This window comes from Tupaia chinensis, unplaced genomic scaffold, assembly GCF_000334495.1.
Source record: "Tupaia chinensis unplaced genomic scaffold, TupChi_1.0 Scaffold144171_2, whole genome shotgun sequence".
Taxonomy (NCBI): Eukaryota; Metazoa; Chordata; class Mammalia; order Scandentia; family Tupaiidae; genus Tupaia; species Tupaia belangeri.
Genome location: NW_006204028.1, coordinates 364,466 through 377,219, shown reverse-complemented (window position 1 = coordinate 377,219; position 12,754 = coordinate 364,466). Strand labels below are relative to the sequence as shown.

The 12,754-nt window shown below is 44.8% G+C and overlaps 1 protein-coding gene across 3 annotated transcripts in view; it reads left to right on the top strand.

Moving 5' to 3' along the window:
• Positions 1-12,754, top strand: part of SNF8 (SNF8 subunit of ESCRT-II) — a 31,017-nt gene that overhangs the window by 1,114 nt on the left and 17,149 nt on the right. Inside the window, exons 3-5 of one of the 3 annotated variants that reach the window (XM_006166146.3) lie at positions 1,816-1,954; positions 6,801-6,905; positions 8,402-8,474. In XM_006166146.3, coding sequence (XP_006166208.1) covers positions 1,816-1,954; positions 6,801-6,905; positions 8,402-8,474 — 317 coding nt within the window. Of the gene's footprint in view, positions 1-1,815; positions 1,955-3,066; positions 3,229-6,800; positions 6,906-8,401; positions 8,475-12,754 lie in introns of those variants that run through there. The other 2 variants (XM_027767339.1, XM_027767338.1) reach the window with 2 other exon arrangements.

Here is a 12,754-nt window from a genome sequence, read left to right as displayed (position 1 = left end):
TTATTATTATTATTTTCCAGTTTGATCAGAGAGAGAGGAAAAGTGAGAAAGCAAGCCACCAGGTCCAGGACTTGAACCGCGGTCAGCCATGTGGGAGTCCAACACCTTTAACCACCACGCCATGTGCTGGCCCCTGTTTATTCATTTTTTAAAGATTTGCCAGAGGGCATATACACTTGCTGGAGGGCGGGGGAGGAATGTGAGAAAGCACTCCCCATGGGGAATGGTCATATTGCAACCTTTTCTCCTCCATTTCTCCCTCCTCTAGGGATTTTGGGCATGCCAGGGGTGTTTGTCATGCCGCTGGTTCTGAACTGGAACCATATGCAGGCTAGGTGGGATCCAGCTGCCTTAATCATTACACTAGGGCCAGCCCATCCATTTTCTTCAGGTATGCTTTGCTCAGTCCTATTAACAATCCCACAAGGAAAGAACTGTAATATTCCCAGCTTGGAATCCAGGACACTGAGTCATTTACCCAAGCTACATGTGTAGTTAACTAGTAGAGCTGTTTGATTTTTTTTGTCTTTGGAGGCTTTTGGTGCCTCAGAACAAAATGAAGATCTTACCCCACAATAACCACCACCATCACACATCCAGGCATACCCTATGAGGTATCAGTGATTGGGTGTAGCTTCTGTGCAGTTTCCTTCTCTAACACTTCCATTTTCTGTACATACTTTGAGTTTACTCAGCTGCCGTGATTAGTGAAGAAGAGGAAGCAGGTGGGTAGGAAAATTGGCCCTTGAATTTAGGAAAATGAGACATGGGCCATACTTTTTCTAAAACTCCCTCTCATAGTGTAGGTGGCACAGGGATCAACTGAAAATAGTAACTAGAAGAATGTGGAGGTTTCTGGGCCAGTCCTGTAGCATAGTGGCTAAGGACTCTGCACAGGGAGATTGATCCCACGTGGCCAGTAGTGGTTCAATCCCAGCCCCATTAGCTTGAAAGACGTACCGAGCACATATCCTTGTGTGCCCAAATTCCTGATGAGATGGAGAAATGAAGCAAAAAGGATTGTGGTGTGACCACATCCCATTGTCAGTCTCTCTCTCTCTCTCTCTCTCTCTCTCTCTCTCTCTCTCTCTGACAAACACTTATATCCTCTGGCTAGTAAAAAAAAAAAAAAAGAATGTGGAGGTTTCTAATAGTTGTATGTGGCAAATGAGAGAGAAGTGTTTAGCCAGGCATGGTTACTCCTGTTGGCATCCAAGATGGAATGTTAATTAGGAAAACAGAAGTGGTAATACAGCTGAAAAGTCAGACAATCCCCAGCACTTTTGTATTTAGTTTTGGAATGCAACCTGGTAGACCCACACTTGGCCTGAGAGATTCTTTATCTGTAAGTTGATCCCCAAGGAGGTCCATGCGTCAAAGGGTAAGTAACCACTACATTCCTAATTCATGCCAGGATTCTTTTTTTCCTACCCAGCTTTTCCATTAGTGGCTAAAGATTCCCCACTGTATGAACACTGCACTAATTTGGTGCCCCTTCAATTTAATTTAACAGTTTTTCCGGGGAAAAGAAAAGCACCATATTACATATGTTATACATGCTGGGTATTAACTGTCTCCTGATGTTAGAACAGGAAGTCATGAAAAAAATGTGGAAACAGTATGGTATCTCCTTTCTGTGGTCAACAGCTGTGCAAGAGAGGCAGGAATGAAAAGGGAATACTAAGGAACATATTGGGAGGCCTGAAGGAGTCTAGTTATTTCAGCTCTGCCTAACTGCTGGGCCAGGATTCTGTTTTTGGTATGTGATTATCACATGGCTGCATAGTCCCTAACTTCCCCCTTTCCACCCTGCAGATGTCAAAGCAGTTGGACATGTTCAAGACCAACCTGGAAGAATTTGCCAGCAAGCACAAGCAGGAGATTCGGAAGAATCCTGAGTTCCGAGTGCAGTTCCAGGACATGTGTGCAACCATTGGGGTGGATCCTCTGGCCTGTAAGGAGTTGTCTCGGGGTTCTGTGTGTGCATAGGACTCCTAAGGGATAGACGCTCACCTAGTTTTCATCACCGCTGTTGAGTAGTCCTCTAGAAGGACTTGCGAGGATATCAGATGCTGTCATCTTTAGGGAGTGCCTTGCAGGATGGCTAGTGCCCAGGTGGATAGGGAAGGTGCAGGGGCTGAGTGCAGGCCAAGTAGCCTCATCTTCTCGGATGATCTACAGTGGAATTGTTTATGGCATTTGGCCCCTTTTTTAAACATTTAACTTGAGGGCCAGTAGATAGTGTGGTGGTTAAGGTGCTGGACTGCTGTATAGCTGACTACAGTTCAAGTCCCAGACCTGGCGGCTTGAAGTGGAAGAATAATAACAAATAAAATAAATAATTAAAAAAATATATTTATTTAATTTAGATAAAGTAGTATGTAATCAAGTCAGCTCTGTAGCCTAGTGTTTAAGGGGTTTCTAATAGTTGTATGTGGCAAATGAGAGAGAAGTGTTTAGCCAGGCATGGTTACTCCTGTTGGCATCCAAGATGGAATGTTAATTAGGAAAACAGAAGTGGTAATACAGCTGAAAAGTCAGACAATCCCCAGCACTTTTGTATTTAGTTTTGGAATGCAACCTGGTAGACCCACACTTGGCCTGAGAGATTCTTTATCTGTAAGTTGATCCCCAAGGAGGTCCATGCGTCAAAGGGTAAGTAACCACTACATTCCTAATTCATGCCAGGATTCTTTTTTTCCTACCCAGCTTTTCCATTAGTGGCTAAAGATTCCCCACTGTATGAACACTGCACTAATTTGGTGCCCCTTCAATTTAATTTAACAGTTTTTCCGGGGAAAAGAAAAGCACCATATTACATATGTTATACATGCTGGGTATTAACTGTCTCCTGATGTTAGAACAGGAAGTCATGAAAAAAATGTGGAAACAGTATGGTATCTCCTTTCTGTGGTCAACAGCTGTGCAAGAGAGGCAGGAATGAAAAGGGAATACTAAGGAACATATTGGGAGGCCTGAAGGAGTCTAGTTATTTCAGCTCTGCCTAACTGCTGGGCCAGGATTCTGTTTTTGGTATGTGATTATCACATGGCTGCATAGTCCCTAACTTCCCCCTTTCCACCCTGCAGATGTCAAAGCAGTTGGACATGTTCAAGACCAACCTGGAAGAATTTGCCAGCAAGCACAAGCAGGAGATTCGGAAGAATCCTGAGTTCCGAGTGCAGTTCCAGGACATGTGTGCAACCATTGGGGTGGATCCTCTGGCCTGTAAGGAGTTGTCTCGGGGTTCTGTGTGTGCATAGGACTCCTAAGGGATAGACGCTCACCTAGTTTTCATCACCGCTGTTGAGTAGTCCTCTAGAAGGACTTGCGAGGATATCAGATGCTGTCATCTTTAGGGAGTGCCTTGCAGGATGGCTAGTGCCCAGGTGGATAGGGAAGGTGCAGGGGCTGAGTGCAGGCCAAGTAGCCTCATCTTCTCGGATGATCTACAGTGGAATTGTTTATGGCATTTGGCCCCTTTTTTAAACATTTAACTTGAGGGCCAGTAGATAGTGTGGTGGTTAAGGTGCTGGACTGCTGTATAGCTGACTACAGTTCAAGTCCCAGACCTGGCGGCTTGAAGTGGAAGAATAATAACAAATAAAATAAATAATTAAAAAAATATATTTATTTAATTTAGATAAAGTAGTATGTAATCAAGTCAGCTCTGTAGCCTAGTGTTTAAGGGACCTGAATCCCATGTGGCCAACTGTGGTTCAAATCCCAGCCTTAGTGGCTTAAAAAACACAGTGGGTGTAGATGTATCCCAAATCCTAATTGGATAGAAAAATGGAGGAGAAGGGATTGTGATGTGACCACTCCTCACCGGGTGATGGTTTCTCCTTTTCTATCCCTCTCTGCTGAGTGCATGTGCCCTCTGACAATTAAAAATGTAGTCTGTGATCATGCAGTCAACCAACAAAGAGCTTTATATAAGAAGGATAAGTCTCTTAATTTTGTCCCATGATTATATCAACAAACTTGGCAGTTTCAGGTATGTCTAAACATTCATATTTATAGTTTTTTAAACATGTGTGAGTATGCTATCATTATTACTCTATAACCTATATTTTTCACTGAGTAGAATATTGTCTTTTTTTTTTTTTTGCCAGCAGGTACATGTGCTTGCCAGACAGAGGGAGAGAGACAAAGCATGCCCTAATGGGGGCTGGTAACACTGCATTCCTGTCTTGATTTCTTCATCCTGTTGGGATTTGGGGCATGTGTGCATACCTACCTGGTGTGTTTTTCAAGCCCCTGGGGTTGGGATTTGAACCACGCAGTCAGCTATGTGGGATTCTACTCTCTCTCTCTCTCTTTTTTTTTTTTTTTTGAGAGTTTTTATGCTATAGGGTGCATGCACTCGCCAGACAGATAGAGAGAAACAGACAGAAAGCGAGAAATCACCCCCCAGGGGGGATGGCCATGCCGCAATCCCTTCTCCTCCATTCTCCTCTCAGGATCTTGGGCACACACGCACACGCGCCTGGCGTAAGTTTTAAGTCACCAGGTCCGGGACGTGAACCATGCTCGACTACGTGGGAGTCCACCCCTTAGCCATTACGGTAACTGCTGGTCCCTCTTTTTTTTTTTTAATAGTTATTTTTAATTTTTTATTTATTCATTCATTTATTTTAATTTGACCAGAGAGAGAAGGAAATAGAAGGTGAGAAAGCAAGCCACCAGGTCTGGGACTCGGACTGTGGTCGACCATGTGGAAATGTCCAGCGCCTTAACCACCACACCACCTGCTGGTCCCAGGATTCTATTCTCTTTACCAGTAGGCCAGGGAGCCAGCCCTTCAATGATTTTCAAAAAAATCAATCAATCAATCAATTATTGGAGAGGTTTTGCTATAGGGCGCATGTGTGTACCAGAAAGACAGAGAAACAGCCAGCAAGAAATTACCCCCCAGGGGGGATGGCCACACTGCAATCCTTTCTTCATTCTCCTCTCAGGATCCTGGACACACATGCACACGTGCCCGGCATGAGTTTAAGCCACTGGCTCTGGGAAGTGAACTACGGTCAATTACATGGGAGTCCAGCGACATAGCCATTACACCAACTGCTGGTCCCCATCCAGTGGATTTTTGAACATTAAATCTGTATAGTTTTTCTCTTAGCTCTGTCAAAACCATATGTCCTGTTATATTTCAGTCTGTGTTTTGTGAAGGGAGAACTCATTTTTTTTTTTTTTTTGGAGAGATTTTCACCGTAGGGCGCATGCGCTCGCCAGACAGACAGAGAGAGACATAGAGACAGAAAGCGAGAAATCACCCCCCAGGGGGGATGGTCACGCCGCAATCCCTTCTCCTCCATTCTCCTCTCGGGATCTTGGGCACGCACGCACACGCGCCCGGCGTGAGTTTTAAGCCACCGGGTCCGGGACACGAACCGTGGTCGACTACGTGGGAGTCCAGCAACATAGCCATTACGCTAACCGCTGGTTCCCAGAACTCATTATTTTTTTAAGTTTGTTTATTTCTTCCAAGGAATGGAGACAGGTGGATACCTCCAAAATGGTCTTCATTTCATCACCCACCCCTAGCTTCAGCCAGCCTGAACAATGGGCTCATGCATGCATACCTGGTGTGCACAGGAAGGTCCTGGCCTGAACCCTGGCCTGTCCCTTGTGAGTCCAGCATTGTAGTGTGTTGCATTGTTGCTGTAGTGCTGTCTGGCTTTGAGAAAACTAATTTTTACAATATCCTATCTCGAGCAAGAATTAGCAGCCAAGTAAAAATGACTTAGATTGCCACCCTTTGGAACTGTGTGAGCCTGGTGTTGAGCAGGAGTTAACCAAGAGTTTAATTGTTTCAAGGATCCTGAATAGCAAATAAAGCAGAAGGGCTTAGGGCTGTGGCTGGCCCTATAAGGTAGCAGTTAAAAAGAGCTGGATCCCGCCCCCCCTTTCCCCCTGGAACAGCAGATGGTATAATGGTTACATTGCTAGACTACTACATAGCTGACTCTGGTTCAAGTCCCAGACCTGGTGGCTTAAAACTCACACCGGGTGTGTGTGTGTGTGCATACCCAAAATCCCAAGAGGAGAGTGGAGAAGGGATTGCAGCATGGCCATCCCCTCGGGGGGTGTTTTATCATTTTTTGTCTCTCTCTCTCTTTGGCAAGCACACATGCCCTATAACAAAAATCTTTCCAAAAAAATAAATAAAAGAACTGGATCTCACATGACCCACTCTAGTTTGAATTCCATGAAAAGCATGCCATGTGCATGTGTGTGCTTGTTTAAAATCCCAACAGGAAGGAAGAGTGGAGGAAAACAGGATGGCAGCATAACCACTGGGGAGGCTTTGTAGAGAGTGCACATGCCTTCTAGGAACTTTAAAAATACATACATTAATTAGCTGAATAAAACACACATTTAAAAAAAAAAGACTTAGGGCTAGGTAGGGAAGACTGCCCATAGGATGGATGTTATGATCCACCCACCTTTGGAAGAAAAGAGGACCAGTATGTGGCGTGTTGGTTAAGGTGCTGGACTCACACATGGCTGACCGTGCTTTGAGTCCTAGACCCAGCAGCTTGAAAATCATGCTGGGTGCTTGTGCATCCGTGCCAAGATCCCAGGAGGTGAATGAGGAAGAAGGGATTGTAGCATAGCCATCTCCCCAAGGGGATGATTTCTCACTATCCCTCTCTCTCTCTGTCTCTCTCTGTCTCTGGTAAGTGCACACACCCTGTGGCAAAAAACAAAACAAAACAAAACAACAACCACCTAAAAAAAAAAAGACATGAGTTAATGAATAACCTAGTTTTCGTTTTTCTGTCTTATAGCTGGAAAAGGATTTTGGTCTGAGATGCTGGGCGTTGGGGACTTCTATTATGAGTTGGGTGTCCAGATTATCGAAGTGTGCCTGGCCCTGAAGCATCGGAATGGAGGTGAGGGTGGCTAGGTCTTGTAGACTGGGATTTAGGCTTTTCTGGGAGGGAGAAAAAGCTTGAAAGATTGTTTTGGTGTCTTGGAGTTGCAGGACTGCAAGGTCTTTAGGCATATTAGGTGTTTCATGCAGTTGAACCCATGGCTGGCCTCCATGGCCAAGAGTAAACAGAATGGTTATTACTGTTCTCCAGAGATCATTGGCCAGGAAGGTCTAGGGTCTAGTCATTATAGAAAATAGGAGGGAGGTAGGAAATAGGCCTTTTCCTCTGTGTATAATACACATGGGAGACGGTGTTCTCATTAGTAACTGTAGGCCTGTGCTGCCTCTCTAGGGTATGTTAATGCCAACTGAATCTCTGTGCTCCCTAAAACATGATCTTAACTAGAAATGATCAGCTGGGGCCAGCAAGTGGTGTGGTGGTTAAGGTGTTAGATTCCCACATGGCCAATCATGGTTTGAGTCCTAGCCTCTGTGGTCTGAGAATCACACCAGGTATGTGTGCATGCATGCCCAAAATCCTGAGAGGAGGATGGAGGAGAAGGGATTGGCATGGCCATCTCCCTGGGGGTGTGATTTCTCACTTTCCCTCTCAATCAGTTTCTCTCTTTTTCTCGTGCAAGTGCACATGCCCTATGTCAAAAAAAAAAAAAAAATCTGGTAATGCCATCTTTCTAAGGAAGCATATAGAAAAGTCTATGTTGAAGTTAAAAAGAAAACTTTTTCTGAAAACATTTATTTGTTTATTTATCATGATTTTCAAGCCTCACTGTCCAGGACTTGAACTGTGGTCGGACATATGGGAATCCAGTGCGTCATGCCACCTGCTAGCCCTAAGAAAAAGAAAACACTTTTTTCTTTTAGTGGGGAGAGATTTTTTTGCTATAGGGCATTTGCGCTTGCTGGAGAGACAGAGACAGACAGACAGAAAGTAAGAAATCACCCTCCAGGGGTGATGGCCACACCACATTCCTTCTCCATTCTCCTCTTGGGATCTTGGGCCCGCTCGCACACAGCCCAATGTGAGTTTTAAGCCACCAGGTCCGGGACTCGAACTGCGGCTGACTGTGTGGGCCACAGTGATGTAACCATTACGCCATCTGCTGGTCCAGAAAAAGAAAACTTTTAAAATCAATTGTAAATCTTTGGCTTACTTAGACAACCTTGATGTTAAGAGAACTTTATAGTTTTCAGAGATGATGCTGTGGGCTGGACACAGTGTATGCCTGTAACTCTCGCTACTCAAGAGGCTGAGGAGGATCATGAGTTTGGGCAGCACAGGGAGACCCTGTCTAAAAAATTCAATCACAGTGCCTTGTTTTTAGGAGATTTCCACAGGTCTCACTCTGTCGAAGGGCCTGACAAGGTCTCAGAACCTATTGAACTAGAATGCTATTTGCTACTTATAGGCTAGTGGAAAGTAATAACTGTCCATTTGTTTACAGTGGTTGCAGCCATGGTAATTTCTTCATATGCTTTCTGTCCCCCTTTCAATAGGTCTGATAACACTGGAGGAGCTCCATCAACAGGTGCTAAAAGGAAGGGGCAAGTTTGCCCAGGATGTCAGCCAGTAGGTCCTGCCTCCCAGCCCTTAGAGTATAGAAAGAGGTCTTTAAAAATCAGATGGCAAGCCAGCCAGGTGGTGTGGTGGTTAAGGCAGCTGGATCTCACTTGGCCAATTGTGTGTTTCAAGTCCGGGACACAGCGGCTTGATAAACACATTGGGGATGTGTGTGTACATGCCTGAAATCCTGACAAGAGTGGAGAAGGGATTACAGTATGGGCATCCCCTCTGGAGGATGCCTTTTCACTGTCCCTCTCTCTCTCTGGTGAGCAGACATGCCCTATAGCAAACTATTGGAAAAAGAGAGAGAGAGATGGAGGGCCAGCCATTGGTATGATTAAGGCCACAGGATCCCACATGACTGAATGTAGTTGGGGTCCCCAACCTGGGTGCTTAAAGAACACCCCAGACACATGTGCATGTGTGTCCCAAATCCCAACAGTAGGGAGAAATGGAGGAGAAAGGATTGGAACATGACCATCCCTCATGGGGGGTTGTTTCTTATCCCTGTTTTTTCTGTCTCTCACAAGCTCACATGCCCTCTAGCAAGTTAAAGAAATAAAGGAGAGCTTGGCCGCTGTGGTGCGGGAGTGACGCAAGTGTCTTCGAGGCTGTAAACTATGTGACTGACTAAGGATTTGGGTCCCTTGGTTGGCCTGAAAAGATGTGGGGTGTGCAGCTAGAGGGTGGAGGAAGACGGCCGTGATGTGATGAGATTATCGTAAGGGTGCCTTTCTCCTATCTGTCTCGTGTGCACACGTGTGCTCTCATGAATAAAGATTGGGTGGAAGAATCTCATATTTTGTGGGACTCCCTTGGATACACACATAATTAGAACGTTTTTTTCCTCCTGTTAAAAAATCAGAGGGGATGGAGCTGGCTGGTGGCATGGTGGTTAAGGTGCTAGACTCTCACATGGATGACCGTGGTTCAAGTCCTCGACCTGACAGAATGCTTTCTCACTTTCCCTTTCTCTCTGGTGAAATTTGAACAAAAGTAATAATAATAATTTTTTAAAAATCAGAGGAGAGGGACCAGCAAATGGTATAATGGTTATGTTGCTGGACTCCCATGTAGTCGGCCATAGTTGAAGTCCTAGACTTGGCCACTTAAAACTTACGTTAGGTGCATGTATGTAAGTTCCCAAGATCCTGGGAAGAGAAGGGATTGTGGTATGGCCATCACCTCTGGGGAGTGATTTCTTGCTTTCTGTCTTTCTCTCTGGTGAGCCCAGGTGCTCTATAGCAAAGATCTCTTTAAAAGAAAAAAGTCAGAGGAGGGACCAGCAGATGGCATAGCGGTTACATCACTGGATTCCCACATGGCCGACCATGGTTCAAGTTTTAGACCCAGTGGCTTGAAAATCATACTCTGTACTTGCACATGTGTGCCCAGGATCCCGGGAGGGGACTGGAGGAGAAGGGATTGAGGCATGCCCATCTCTCCTGGGGGGTGGTTTCTTACTTTCCCTCTGTCTGTCGAGCATGTACGCACTATAGCAAAAACCTCTCAAAAAAAAAAAATCGGTTGGAGAATACAGAACTGTTTTCTCCCTACTCCTAATATGTCTAAGCTAGCTTTTGATTCTTGTCTGTGATCAGAAAAAAAAAAGTGATTTTTCATTTTAGATAATTAACAATATGAGAAATCATCAAAAGTTCATGAGTGAAACCAGCAGTTGGTGTGATGGCTATTTTGCTGGATTTCCCATGTAGTCGACCGTGATTTGAGTCCCAGACCTGGTGGCTTAAACTCACGCCAGGCCTGCGTGCATGCATGCCCAAGATCCCAAGAAGAAAACGGAGGAGAAAGGATTGCTGTGTGGCCATCCTCCCAGTGGGGTGATTTCTCGCTTTCTGTCTCTGTCTCTGTCTCTTTCTGTCTTTCTGGAGAGCACAAGTGCCCTATAGCAAAAACCGCTCCAAAAAAAAAAGAAAAATTTAAAAAAAGTTCACGAGTAATATGTATTATGAAAACTATGTGCGAATTTCAGATTATTTTGGTACCAAAATATAAAATAAACATACTTTATTTTTCTATGAACTTTTGAAGTTCCTTACCTCACAGGGATAAAAAAGAAAAAAAAAAAGAGCCACTCATTATTTTTCCACGAAGAGATTGCAACTCTTACATATTTTGGTGTAGTTCCTTCTAGTAATTTTCTTTATTTTAATTTTTTTTTTTTTCAATTTACTATAACGCATATGTGCTCAGTGGGGAGAGAGAGAAAGAAAGAAATCACTCCCTGGGGCAGATGGCCATGCCACAATCCCTTCTCCATTCTCTTGGGATTTGGGGTATGCACATGTGCTTCCAGCATGATTTTTATTTATTTATTTATTTATTTTGAGAGGTGGTTGCTATAGGGCCCATGCACTTGACAGAGAGACAGAAAGCGAGAAATCAACCCCCGGGGAGATGGGCCACACTGCAGTCTCTTCTCCATTCTCCTCATGGGATCTTGGGCACCTGCATGCACATGTGCCTGGCCTGAGTTCAAGCCACCAGGTCCGTACTCGAACCACAGTCAACTACATGGGAGTTCAGCGACATAGCCATTATGCCAACTGCTGGTTCCACTTACAGCATTTTTTTTTTTTTTTAAAGAATTTACTTATTATTATTATTGTTAATATTTTTCACATGAGTTTTGCCAGAGAAAGACAGAGAGAGAGGGAGAGTGAGAAAGCAAGCTGCCAGGGCCAGGACTCAAACCATGGCCAGCCATGTGGGAATTCCAGTACCTTAACCACCATGCCACCTGCTGGCCCACGGCATGTTTTTCACCCCAGGTCTGTAACTCAAAGTGCTTGATTGGCTGTGTGGGATCCAGTCACCCTGACCTCCTTGCCTCTTGCTGGCCCATGATTTCTTTTTCATTGCCAGAGGGTGTGTGTGCTCATTAGAGTAAGAGAAGAGAGGACACTTTCCCCTCCCTTTTTTTTGTATCGAAAGAGTGAGTATGTATGGGAAGTGGATACTTCTGTTTTTTTTTCAGAGATTTGTTATAGGGTCATGTGTGCTCACTAGAGAGATAGAGACAGAGAGACAAAAAGCAAGAAATCACTCCTCGGGGCATAGCCATGCCGCAATCCCTTCTCCATTCTCCTCTTGGGGTTTTTAGCACATTGTCACGTGTGCCTGGTGTGAGTTTTTTTTTTTTTTTTTTTAATGTAAAGAATCATACTATTAAACTTTGTTTATTTTAATTTGACCAGAGAGGAACAGAGTAAGAGTGAGAGAGAGAAAGCAAGCTGCCAGTTCCAGGACTTGAACTGTGGTTGGCCATGTGGGAGTCTAGCACACCTAACCACCACACAATCTGCTGGCCCCTGGCATGAGTTTTAAGCCACTGGGTTTGGGACTTGAACTGTGGTCAGCTACGTGGGAGTCCAGTGATGTAACCACTACACCATCTGCTGGTCCCAAGGTCTCCATGTTGTGATCTTCCTGCTCCAGCCTCTCATTCAGTGAGGACCACAGCACATGCACATCACTGTACCTGGCCTGTTTAGGTTTAAGGTTTGAGTCCTGGTCTCCTCGGCAGGCTCAGCCACTGCATAGCAGCTCCCTTTTGTACTATAGTGGCTGGGCCTGTATTCTTTTTATTCTTTTTAATTTTTATTATTTTTTTAACCATAGGACACATGCTCTCAACAGAGAGAAGCAGTGTAAGAAACCACCACCCCCAAGAGGGATGGCCATACCACAATCCCTTCTTATTCTCCTCTTGGGATTTTGGACATATGCACACACATCCAACTTGGTTTTCAAGCCACTGGATCTGGGGCTTGAACCATGGTTGGCTATGTGCAAGTTCAGCACCTTTACCACCTCATCACCTATTGGCTCCAGTCCTGTATTTTTTCTCCTTTTTTTTTTTTTTAAATGCCAGAGGTCACACACATGTCAGAGACAAGGAGATAGCACCTCCCTGACAGTGGGGCCAAGTGATGATACAATCCTTTTTCCTTTGATTTGCCATCCTGTCAGATTCTTGGCTATCCTGCTTTCAGTGCTGGGACTCGAACCCTGGTCTGCTATGTGGAATCTGGTTTCCTCTGTGTAGTGCTTAACTACTGTAGTATGAGGCCAACCCCACAAGTATTACTTTTTATTTTTTTAAGAATTATTTGGGACCAGTAGTTGGCGTAATAGCTATGTTGCTGGACTCCCGTGTAGTCGACCGCAGTGCGAGTCTGGGACCTGGTGGCTTAAACTCACGCCGGTGCGTGTGCATGTGTGCCCAAGATCCCGAGAGGAGAATGGAGGAGAAGGGATTGCAG